The 12848-nt window shown below is 48.1% G+C and overlaps 1 protein-coding gene across 1 annotated transcript in view; it reads right to left on the reverse strand.

The window, feature by feature from the left end:
- sbf2 (SET binding factor 2) overlaps positions 1-12848 on the reverse strand; it is a 132600-nt gene that overhangs the window by 49550 nt on the left and 70202 nt on the right. Inside the window, exons 7-15 of the mRNA XM_084436825.1 lie at positions 9015-9147; positions 8393-8501; positions 8005-8118; positions 7319-7396; positions 6623-6736; positions 1147-1275; positions 870-968; positions 389-599; positions 179-288 (exon numbers count right to left, since the gene is read on the reverse strand). Of these exons, the coding sequence (XP_084292951.1) occupies positions 179-288; positions 389-599; positions 870-968; positions 1147-1275; positions 6623-6736; positions 7319-7396; positions 8005-8118; positions 8393-8501; positions 9015-9147 (1097 nt within the window). The remainder of the gene's footprint in view (positions 1-178; positions 289-388; positions 600-869; positions 969-1146; positions 1276-6622; positions 6737-7318; positions 7397-8004; positions 8119-8392; positions 8502-9014; positions 9148-12848) is intronic.

Below are 12848 nucleotides of genomic sequence, written 5' to 3' on the forward strand. Positions count from 1 at the left end.
GCCTGTCCCCCTCAGGGGGGGGAGGTTCTAGGAGGCCTGTCCCCCTCAGGGAGGGGAGGTTCTAGGAGGCCTGTCCCCCTCAGGGGGGGGGTCCGTGTCCCTCCTCCGACGGCGCCTTGAGCTGCGAGGGAAGTCGAGGGATCGGAGCGAGCGTACAGACGGAGGCGGGGTCACCCACCTTCTCCGTCTCCGTGGTCTTGTTGAGGAAGATGAGCGAGATGCAGCTGCGGACCACCTCCAGCCTGCGGGCGCTGTTGAACACCGAGCTGCTCTTCCCCATGATGGACACTGCGCCAGAGACGTGGCGTTAGAGAGCACGCCGACCACGCGCCGGCTACAGGGACTCAACGGAGAACGCTAATAAAGAACTGAGAACGGTTCCACGTACCCACGGGCGGGCCGGGGGGCACCACGCACTTCCTCTCGGGGCGGGCGGCGGCGGAGGCGGGGCCAGCGCTGTGCTTGGCCTGTGCCTCCAGTAGGAGCCCCTCCACGCGCTCCTCCTCCAGCAGGGGGAAGGGAACCTGATGCACCCGCAGGTGGGAGCCCTCGGAGGGGCGCGGAACCTTCTGGAACGCCATGTGGGGGTTGGGGTTCTCCTGGACACACGGACAGACGGGAAAGAAAAGGAGACGAGAACAGACGGACACACAGACAGAAACACAGACAGAAACACAGACAGAAACACAGACAGACACAGACAGAAACACAGACAGATAAAAGCCTTATCAGAATACATTTTATGAAAAATCTCCAATGACAACAGCTCAATGACGATCTCCAATGAGGACAGCAGTGGCCAGGTGATGTGTGGTACGGCCGCAGGTGGACCAGGTCTGGGTCAGAGCCCGGGGTCAGAGGTCACTCACGTTCCTGAACAGCTGTTCAGAGAGCTCCCTCATGTGCTTCTGCAGCTTGGCAGGGCTGGCCTCCTCCTCCTTAAAGCGCTCCATGTCAAAGGCCACCAGCTACACACACACGCACGCACACACACGCACGCACGCACGCACGCACGCACGCACACACACACACCTCAGCTTTTTAGACTGATTCAATCTCACGGATCTCTTGAACGGATTCAGTCTCAAACTTTAGGGGAATCACATGATTTGAAGAGTGTCCGTGTCATAGCTTCATCACCCGTACCTCGTCAAAAAGGTCACAGACTCGGTAAGGCGGCCCCCTCTCAGATACGAAGCCAGCGAAGGCCATGCCGTCCAGAACCTTGGTCAGGAAGTCGTTCTCGATCAGGCCTCGCTGGCCCAGGAAGGCCGTCTACAGGGATGGGGGGAGCAGGGGTCAGAGTTCAGAGGTCACAGGATGTAAATAGCGTGTAGATACTGGATGTAAGGGGGCATGGACTTCCACATCCCCTGAGCTGCCCTGCCCTGCCCTGCCCTCTCAGCATGAATCAGAAACAGCTGCCTCAGCGACCGGAACATTACTTTATATGCTAAATATGTACTTCTCATGCTTTTAATCATGCTGCTTAGTGCATGTTGGTGGGAGTGATAAAGCGAGGCCCTTTGGCCCCGGCCCCCTCGTGTCTACGGCTCTTGGTAAACGGCGGATGGACCGGTGATGAATTCCAATGCCCTAATCTGAGCCATGTGGGGTACTCTGCGGGGGAAGTGCTGAGAGGTCGCCACGGAGACGCCGCGCACACAAACAAATACAACGGCGGTTGAAAAACAAAACTGTAAACCTGATACGGCGGCGCGACTCGGACGGCTCATCGCTGAGGCATTGTCCAAGCCTAGAAGCACCACACACACGCACACACCAGAGCGCACGTAGCAGCCGCGCGGCCGGCAAAGCACGTCAGAAGAGCGCAGACGCTAAAACAAAACACCTCCAAACAGCTTTCTCTCTCAGGGTTATCCCTGCTGCAGCTGGGCCATTGTGGACCGAGAGGGCATAACCTGCTGGGTGTTTGTTACCGCGCATTCAAACATTCAACCGCCGCTTATCAACTGATAATAAACGTGGAGTGATAAAGAAAGAAAAAAGCAGCAGGCAGTTATCGTCAGTTATCCAGGGAGACTGTTGGAACGTGTCTCTTGAATGGCCGGCGTCTGACGGTGTCGGTGGGTCATGTGATACGATGGAGACACGATGCAAAGCAGCAGGGTAGAGCCAGAAGAGAGGGTCTTTAACCCCAGGGTAGAGAGGGGTTTAACCCCAGGGTAGAGAGGGTTTAACCCCAGGGTAGAGAGGGGATTAACCCCAGGGTAGAGAGGGGATTAACCCCAGGGTAGAGAGGGTCTTTAACCCCAGGGTAGAGAGGGTTTAACTCCAGGGTAGAGGGGGTTTAACCCCAGGGTAGAGAGGGTTTAACCCCAGGGTAGAGAGGGGATTAACCCCAGGGTAGAGAGGGTCTTTAACCCCAGGGTAGAGAGGGTTTAACTCCAGGGTAGAGGGGGTTTAACCCCAGGGTAGAGAGGGTTTAACCCCAGAGTAGAGAGGGGATTAACCCCAGGGTAGAGAGGGTTCAACCCCAGGGTAGAGAGGGTTTAACCCCAGGGTAGAGAGGGGTTTAACCCCAGGGTAGAGAGGGTCTTTAAACCCAGGGTAGAGAGGGTCTTTAACCCCAGGGTAGAGAGGGGGTTTAACCCCAGGGTAGAGAGGGTCTTTAACCCCAGGGTAGAGAGGGGGTTTAACCCCAGGGTAGAGAGGGTCTTTAAACCCAGGGTAGAGAGGGTCTTTAACCCCAGGGTAGAGAGGGTCTTTAACCCCAGGGTAGAGAGGGTCTTTAACTCCAGGGTAGAGAGGGTTTAACCCCAGGGTAGAGAGGGGGTTTAACCCCAGGGTAGAGAGGGGGTTTAACCCCAGGGTAGAGAGGGGGTTTAACCCCAGGGTAGAGAGAGGGTTTAACTCCAGGGTAGAGAGGGTCTTTAACCCCAGGGTAGAGAGGGTCTTTAACTCCAGGGTAGAGAGGGGATTAACCCCAGGGTAGAGAGAGGGTTTAACCCCAGGGTAGAGAGGGGTTTAACCCCAGGGTAGAGAGGGGTTTAACCCCAGGGTAGAGAGGGGATTTAACCCCAGGGTAGAGAGGGGTTTAACCCCAGGGTAGAGAGGGGATTTAACCCCAGGGTAGAGAGAGGGTTTAACCCCAGGGTAGAGAGGGGGTTTAACTTCAGGGTAGAGAGGGTCTTTAACCCCAGGGTAGAGAGGGTCTTTAACCCCAGGGTAGAGAGGGTCTTTAACCCCAGGGTAGAGAGAGGGTTTAACCCCAGGGTAGAGAGGGGGTTTAACCCCAGGGTAGAGAGGGGGTTTAACTTCAGGGTAGAGAGGGTCTTTAACCCCAGGGTAGAGAGGGTCTTTAACTCCAGGGTAGAGAGGGTCTTTAACCCCAGGGTAGAGAGGGGGTTCAACCCCAGGGTAGAGAGGGGTTTAATCCCAGGGTAGAGAGGGGTTTAACCCCAGGGTAGAGAGGGGATTAACCCCAGGGTAGAGAGAGGGTTTAACCCCAGGGTAGAGAGGGGATTAACCCCAGGGTAGAGAGAGGGTTTAACCCCAGGGTAGAGAGGGTTTAACCCGAGGGTAGAGAGGGTTTAACCCCAGGGTAGAGAGGGTTTAACCCCAGGGTAGAGAGGGTTTAACCCCAGGGTAGAGAGGGTTTAACCCCAGGGTAGAGAGGGGATTAACCCGAGGGTAGAGAGGGTTTAACCCCAGGGTAGAGAGGGTTTAACCCGAGGGTAGAGAGGGTTTAACCCCAGGGTAGAGAGGGGATTAACCCGAGGGTAGAGAGGGGGTTTAACCCCAGGGTAGAGAGGGGTTTAACCCCAGGGTAGAGAGGGTCTTTAACCCCAGGGTAGAGAGGGTTTAACTCCAGGGTAGAGAGAGGGTTTAACCCCAGGGTAGAGAGGAGTTTAACCCCAGGGTAGAGAGGGGGTTTAACCCCAGGGTAGAGAGGGTTTAACCCCAGGGTAGAGAGGGGTTTAACCCCAGGGTAGAGAGGGGATTAACCCCAGGGTACAAGCCTCGACCTATTAATAACGTAATAACTAGCTCTTATTTCCTGAAATACTAGGGGAAATTCTGTCCTTCCATAAGCGCTGGGGTGCGCAGCCGTGCTTTCCTCTGTGTTTTTGTGACTTTGCGGCTTTTTGAATGGGGAAAACTAGTAATTACGTAATTTGAGTAAACTAGCGGTTGTGTAAAGTACGGACCTAATACACTAGCGAATCTGTAATTTTTTGGGTGCAATTCCTATGTGTCGGCCACAAGGGGGCGCTATAATTAAAAATTACAGAATTACTAGTTTTTTCCCCTTAGTAATTCCGGCTTTACTAGTTTGGCCTCAACACCCAAACTAATTCCAGAATTTCCCTTAGTAATTCCGGATTTAATAGTTACTATAAAAACTAGTGATGACGGATTTACTAGGATTTAAGTTACTATAAAAACTAGTGATGACAGATTTACTAGGATTTAATAGTTACTATAAAAACTAGTGATGACAGATTTACTAGGATTTAATAGTTACTATAAAAACTAGTGATGACAGATTTACTAGGATTTAATAGTTACTATAAAAACTAGTGATGACAGATTTACTAGGATTTAATAGTTACTATAAAAACTAGTGATGACAGATTTACTAGGATTTAATAGTTACTATAAAAACTAGTGATGACGGACTTACTAGCGTTAGGGTTAGCTAATTCCAGAATTTCCCTTAGTAATTCCGGATTTAATAGTTACTATAAAAACTAGTGATGACGGAATTACTATTTTGGCATCAACACTTGGCTGCGTAGACCCAGGCACTGGCCTGTGAGCGTCTAAAGATTCCCCAGGCAGAGCTCGTTGATGCTGCTAGCAAAGGGATGTCTGGGGCCCCCTGCTGGAGCTGCTGCCTCCGCGACCCGACCCCGGATATGCGGATAAAGATGGATGGATGGACTTGGCTGCAATGTAAATCTGACTACTAGAAGGGCTAGACTGGAAGCCACATGTATTAGAATGCACTATAAAAACTAGTGATGACAGATTTAATAGTTACTATAAAAACTAGTGATGACGGATTTACTAGCGTTAGGGTTAGCTAATTCCAGAATTTCCCTTAGTAATTCTGGATTTAATAGTTACTATAAAAACTAGTTATGATGGATTTACTAGCATTAGGGTTAGCTAATTCCAGAATTTTCCTTAGTAATTCCGGATTTAATAGTTACTATAAAAACTAGTGATGACGGAATTACTAGGATTTAATAGTTACTATAAAAACTAGTGATGACGGATTTACTAGGATTTAAGTTACTATAAAAACTAGTGATGACGGATTTACTAGTTTGGCCTCAACACTTGGCTGCGTAGACCCAGGACTAGGTGGCGGGACTACATCTCCACACTGGCCTGTGAGTGGCTAAAGATTCAACAGGCAGAGTTAAAGCAAAGGGATGTCTGGGGCCCCCTGCTGGAGCTGCTGCCTCCGCGACCCGACCCCGGATAAGCGGATGAAGATGGATGGATGGACTTGGCTGCAATGTTTATCTGACTACTAGAAGGCCTAGACTGGAAGCCACATGTATTAGAATGCACTATAAAAACTAGTGATGACGGATTTAATAGTTACTATAAAAACTAGTGATGACGGATTTACTAGTTTGGCATCAACACTTGGCTGCAATGTAAATCTGACGACTAGAAGGGCTAGACTGGAAGCCACATGTATTAGAATGTACTATAAAAACTAGTGATGATGGATTTACTAGTTTTCATTTAATAATGATAATAATGAATTTTATTTATATAGCACCACTATTACTTGTAATGACGGATTTACTAGTTTTTAGCTAAATCACTATTTAAACTATACTTGTAATGACTGATTTACCAGTTACTATAAAAACTAGTGATGACGGATGTACTAGTTTTTATTTAGACTACTATTACTTGTAATGACGGATGTACTCGTTTTTAGTTAGAAAAATAGCTTGTAATTCCGGATTTAATAGTTTTTCCCTTCCAGAATTTCCCTTAGTAATCCCGGATTTAATAGTTTTTTCATGGGCAAAAAGCATGACTAAACCAACATTTGAAAAATAGCTTGTAATTCTGGATTTATTAGTTTAAACCTTGTTTGACATGGCAATACATTATTGAATCTTGAATCTGAATATCGTTTGGTCCTGTTGGTCCCAGAGGTCCCATCTTCGGATATGTTGTCCAGTAGGATGCCCCGCACATGTCGGTACCTTCGGAATCATCGTGCGACAAAGTTGAGCCGAGATCCCAAAGCACATGACTTTTTGGCGGTAAAATATAAACATTTGTGCTAGTAATTACGGATTTACTAAGGTGTTAAAAGAGCGTCTCCCGTGGAAACGATGGGGTTAATTGTACCGATTCCATCATATCCTTACTCGTCTTTGCTCACCGAACGCGCCCGTACCATCGGAATTGTCCTACGACAAAGTGGAGCCCCAACCCTAACCCTAGCAACAGGCTCTTAGAGGCGTATGCTTGTAGACCCTCTTGTTGCCTCAGATAGGCCATAGGATTTAACCCCACGGTAGCGTCTCCTGAGACAGCGGTGAGGGCTGTTTTAACAGCAGGCAGGAGGGCTGAGCGTGTGTGGACGGTCTCACCTTGTGGAAGTGAATGACGGTCTCACCTTGTGGAAGTGAATGACGGGTTCGGAATGGATGCGAATGAGCTGCAGGCAGGACCTGTAACCCTGGAAGAGCTGAGCAAAAAGCCTGAGGAACACTGCTCTCACCTCCTTATCCTGGGAGAGGAGGACAAGAGGGGAGAGGAGGGGGGGGGGGGGGTGAGGAGAGAGAAGAGATGAGAGGTGAGGAGGAGGGGAGAGGAGAGGTGAGGAGGGGAAGAGAGGAGGGAGAAGAGATGAGAGGAGAGTAGGAGGGGAGAGGAGAGGGGAGGAGGGGAGGAGAGGAGGGAGAAGAGATAAGAGGAGAGTAGGGTACAGAAGGTGAGGAGAAGAGGAGAGAGGCGAGGTGAGGAGAGGTGAAGAGAAGAGAGGAGAGGAGGAGATATTATCTTACTGTGAAACCACACATGCAAGGTCGGATAAACTAAATAACATTAACATGAATCAGACGTTTGTACGAAGAAACAAAAAAAGAAAAATATTTTCCTTCTAGATTGTGTTTCGGTAAAATATGAAAATAGCTTTGTCTTTCACAGTGAGCTATTCATACTACCCACCTGATAAAGAGACATATGGGAGCTATCTCAAGCCTACCCCTATCAGAGGCTGTTCTGGGAAGCAGCCTCACTCATCCTGATGAGAGCACCTTAGGGTCGGAGGTCCAAGCAGAGCGTGTTTACCCAGCTGATGGTGACTTACCAACAACTTGAGGTTGGAGGGGGCAGTACGAGGGGGCGGGAACGCGTTGTCGGCGATCTCCAGGTCAGGATGAAGAACCTAGAGAGACCAGCAGAAAGACACAGAAAACATCTCAGCTCTGATTTACACTTGTATTTAGTGCTCCTTTGTAAAATGAATGACCTCAATTACAATACAGTTATGTAGTGAGGCAGTGGGACAGCTGTTAAGTATCACACACTTTAGCCTTTTTCAACAATGATCTGTTATCTCTCTATGATGAGTGGTTGTGCAAGTGTACTGAGGCTGAAATGTATTGTGGGCCTTTATCACAGGGCATTCTGCGTGTGGTGTAACGTACCAGAGACAGGGCATTCTGGGTATGGTGTAACATACCAGAGACAGGGCATTCTGGGTATGGTGTAACGTACCAGAGACAGGGCATTCTGGGTATGGTGTAATGTACCAGACAGGGCATTCTGGGTATGGTGTAACGTACTAGAGACAGGGCATTCTGGGTATGGTGTAACGTACCAGAGACAGGGCATTCTGGGTATGGTGTAACGTACCAGAGACAGGGCATTCTGGGTATGGTGTAACGTACCAGAGACAGGGCATTCTGGGTATGGTGTAACGTACCAGAGACAGGGCATTCTGGGTATGGTGTGACGTACCAGACAGGGCATTCTGGGTATGGTGTGACGTACCAGAGACAGGGCATTCTGGGTGTGCTGTAACAGGGGCTCGGGAAGCTGGGACAGGTGGATACACTCTGGGATCTTTATCGTCCCTCCGTCCAAGTCAGCGATGATAACATCCAACTGAAAAAAGAAACAGAAAACAGCTGGGTCAACCACTGAGCTATCCCTCTCAGCGCAGGGGAAGTGTAGTTTATTGAAGTTGTAAACAGCTGGGTCAAGGTACTGGCAGCAGGGGAGGAAACCAGCCAGGCCGTGGCTCGTCCAATGAGGAGCACACTGAGCACAGAATTACTCACATTATGGAAGATCAGAATATTGACTGGTTAATTGGGGTTTATTCCCGAGTGTGCACAGGTAACACCAGGTAGGTATGGGCACGTGGCGCCGCGCTCACCAGCTCCTGGATCTCGCTCTGGAACATGGAGTGGACCCCGATGATGAAGGGGGTGGGAGAGCTCAGCACCTCCAGCAGCCGCGACGGCAGGATGGGAATGTAGGGATAGCTGAGTTCAACACAGGAGAGCACTGTGAGACCACCACCACCACATCAACCTCACACTGCGCTCACGTTACAAACCAGGCTCAGGATGGCCAGGTCGGCCCATTCTACCGCTCTGAACTGTGGGGAGGAATTTGATCAAGCAAAGGTCGGGAGCAGGCTAGCAGAGAACCGTATTCATCCATTCATCAATGTTGTTTTGCAGAATGTTCTCAAAAACCAATGTTCCGTCCTTTGCAAAATGTCCTTAAGCAGATGATGGCATGGTGACTAATCGGTTCAAATATCCCATTCACCACACATTCATCATCTGAAGCTCCTTATCAGAGCCGGAGCGTGGGCTAACCACTCTGCTTACTATCAAAGACATTTGGACTTGATCTATTCTCAGTGAAGTCACACTCTGCAGCACAGGTCACGGCACTACTGTAGCTGAGCTGTAAGGATGGTGTAAGGATGGTGTGAGGGGTGAGTAGTTAGAGAGAGCCCATGCATCCGGCTCCAGCCAATCACGCACCTGTATTTGAGGGGGAACATGAGGGCCTCGAGGGCGCGGCTGGCCTCTCCTAATCTCTGGTAGCTGGTGGAGTGGAACAGAACCTTGTGTTCGGTCAGAACCGCACAGAACAGGCTCAGAACATTCTGGATTCCTGGGAAGAAAACCAGACAGAGAGTGTAATTAATGAGGGTGTTTGTTGGAACATGACTTATTATTCCAGAACAGTTGATCAGAAACATGCTGTCAGTTGTGGGGTCAGATGACCCAACGCAAATCAGAGTAAAAAAATTTCCGTAGCGTGAAATTTTTTCCTTTTTCCGTCTTTCTAAATCAAATTCAATTAAAATGACTTACTTTTTCCATTAGAAAATGAATTTGTAAAACTGTGCAGCTAGAAGCATCAGATGCATAACGTGACATACTGTATTCAGTGCAACCTACAGTATGAATGAATGAATTAATGCAATATATAATATTTTAATGAATATTGAAATGATTAAGTAAAAAAAACACCTTTGCCAGGCCATCCCCCTCTCCCCCTGAGTCACAAACCTGGGGATTCGATTTGACCCCCACCTGACCTTCAACGACCATATAAAACACTTGTGCAAGACCTCGTTCTATCACCTCTGAAACATCTCCAGACTCCGTCCCTCCCTAACCCTGCCAGATGCAGAGAAGCTCGTCCAGCCTTTATCTCCTTGAGACTGGACTACTACAACAGGCTCTTCATCGGGATTCCAGGCAAGAGCATCCAGAAGCTGCAGTACATCCAGAATAGCGCTGCCAGGGTCCTGATGAGAGTCCATCAATATGAGCACATATTGATGGACATACTGCTCCTCCTCCCTCACCCTCCGATCCTCAGTCTGCTCCTCCACCCTCAGACAGTCTGCTCCTCCACCCTCAGACAGGCTGCTCCTCCTCCCTCAGACCCTCAGACAGTCTGCTCCTCCACCCTCACCCTCAGACAGTGTGCTCCTCCGGGCCCCAGCACCAGGCTGTGGAACAGCCTCCCCACCCGGCTGAGGGCAGCTCAGAGCCTGGACTCTTTTAAAGCTACCTGTTTAAAAAGGCCTTTGACTATTAAAATTGTGTTCTTTTTGTTCAGTTGTGTTTTGTTACGCTATACTTTTAAACCTGTAGCACTCTGAGATTTTATATGAAATGTATATGAAAAGTGTGTTCCAAATAAAATGTATTGTTATTATTATTATTATTATTATTATTATTATTATAAAATTGTTTTTCAGAGAAACCTGAATGAATAGTTGATTTCTCTTGAAGTGTAACCCCTGAAACAGAAGAGGGTCAGCTGGGGATCGCAAGGTCCCCAGTTCCATCCCAGCTCCCGACCCAAGGGTCCTTGAGCAAGACACTGAACCTGGACTGAGCACTTGGACTTGGTCCCCGGGCGCCACGAACGATGGCTGCCCACTGCTCCTTGCTGCCCCTGGAGGAGGACGGCTTGGATGGGACATGTGCAGGGAACAATTTACACCGGCGATGCCTGGAGAAAAATGCATGTGTGTGTGCGGTGTCACCACTCATTGTGTCCAATGTGTGTGTCACATGTGGCCGAATAAAGACCCCCCCTCGTCCTGTAATTATACTAATAATAATAATAATACATGCATACTGGCATCTCTACATGATTGCTGAGAAATATTTTCTTCTGAGGACACACAAACAAATGATAGCAACCCAGCTGTGAAACTGGACTGCCTGCTCATCATGTGCTGCATATGGAAAAATAAATAAAATCAGAAGGAATGCAGGAATTGCAAAAGGAAATGACACTATCAGAGACTACCGTATATAAATAATATAATAATATATCAGTGACTACCGTATATAAATAATATAATAATATATCAGACTACCGTATATAAATAATATAATAATATATCAGAGACTACCGTATATAAATAATATAATAATATATCAGAGACTACCGTATATAAATAATATAATAATATATCAGTGACTACCGTATATAAATAATATAAAAATAGAGACTACCGTATATAAATAATATAATAGTATATCAGGAACTACCGTATATAAATAATATAATCATATATCAGAGACTACCGTATATAAATAATATAATCATATATCAGAGACTACCGTATATAAATAATATGTCAAATACCATGATGTCGGTCCAGACAAATTCCAAGTTTCCAGTTCCTGTTATTGTGTCCTATCATGCCAGTGACAGAGCCATTCATCTCACAGCACAGATAAAGCCCAGAGGAACACAGGCAGACACATCCGCATTGTTACCGTCCCTGGCTACGGCTCTGGCTCCCAAACATCTCATAAACAGGAACAGGAACACAAAGTGTTCATATCCAAATTGATAAACACTTTATCCGATTATATAAAACTCCTTACTTAATACTGGCAACAGAATTAGCTTACCTAATCATGTTCTAGAGTCCTTGGCCTGTGTTTACATATCTATTGGAAACAGTGACACATTTCCAAACCTAAACAACAAGCCACGACAGATGACCCCCAGACAACAGGCGAAGGCATCCTGTAAACAACAAACAAGCAGCAGAAGTGTGTGTTGATGGCGGGTCTTTCCTCCCCCCCCCCACCCCCCCGAGGGAACCAGCTTCCTGTTCTGTGCGACACGTTTAACAGACATTCCTGCGTGGTGACTGGCCTGACCTCTGGACACAGCGATGTGTGGATCGGGCAGACAGACAGACGGCCAGACAGATCAAAGAGGATGCGAGCACGACTCAAAAAACTTCCCAACACAATAGTGTCTTGCCGGGCGCGCGGTCAAGAAAGGTTTCTGCATGGTGGCCAAGATACCAGCACTCACAGAAATGTCCCTTCAGGATTAGTTATTGCACCTCATCAGCGCAGGCAGCACAAACAAAGAATGTTTCAGCCCCAAGGTTCAATCACAGCACTAACGGAAGCCTTGGGGATGAAACGCTTGTTGTTTATCATACTGCCTGTGTGGGTATCTGTGCCACTATCTCTTTAAGACTGACAGGCTCCAGGGCAGCTCATCATGCTTCTATGGTCATCTGGATGACCCGAGAGCTGGACTGAATAACAAGGTATCTCTTTAGCGGACAAGCCAAGGGGAGAAGGACATGGTCCATTACATAAAAAGGGTCACTAATCCACAAGTCATGGAGAATGATCAACAGTGCCGATGTGAAGAAAACCTTCCACCAAGAACACACAGGTCTACATGCCCAGGTCTGAAGAGGATATGCACTTATGCAGTACAATAACGTACCCCTCCTAAATGTATTGAGCGATGTACAGTGAAGGTGCCCGTGTGCGAGCACACATATCTGACTCACATTCATATGGCCTCTGCATGCCAAGACTGATATGGATTCTGTTACATCACTTAACACGTCTTCCAATGAATGCAGATCACAGAGAGATGTGGGGTTCCACAGGACCGATCTCCAGATGAACCAATCACAGAGAGATGTGGGGTTCCACAGGACCGATCTCCAGATTAAGCAATCACAGAGAGATGTGGGGTTCCACAGGACCGATCTCCAGATGAACCAATCACAGAGAGATGTGGGGTTCCACAGGACCGATCTCCAGATTAACCAATCACAGAGAGATGTGGGGTTCCACAGGACCAATCTCCAGATTAACCAATCACAGAGAGATGTATTGTATGGCTCCACAGGACGGTGGAGGAGGTGAGCTGCTGATCCAGAGCAGACCAATGGGAACATGTAGATTCATAAATACATTATATACCAGCAGAACCTCCTCTGCTATGACCATCTGGGGTCAGGGAACATTTACATACGCCTCAGCCCTCGCCCAATCACTGTCAGCCACAGTTGTAAA

The sequence above is a fragment of the Borostomias antarcticus genome (assembly GCF_949987555.1).
Source record: "Borostomias antarcticus genome assembly, chromosome: 4".
Classification (NCBI taxonomy): domain Eukaryota; kingdom Metazoa; phylum Chordata; class Actinopteri; order Stomiiformes; family Stomiidae; genus Borostomias; species Borostomias antarcticus.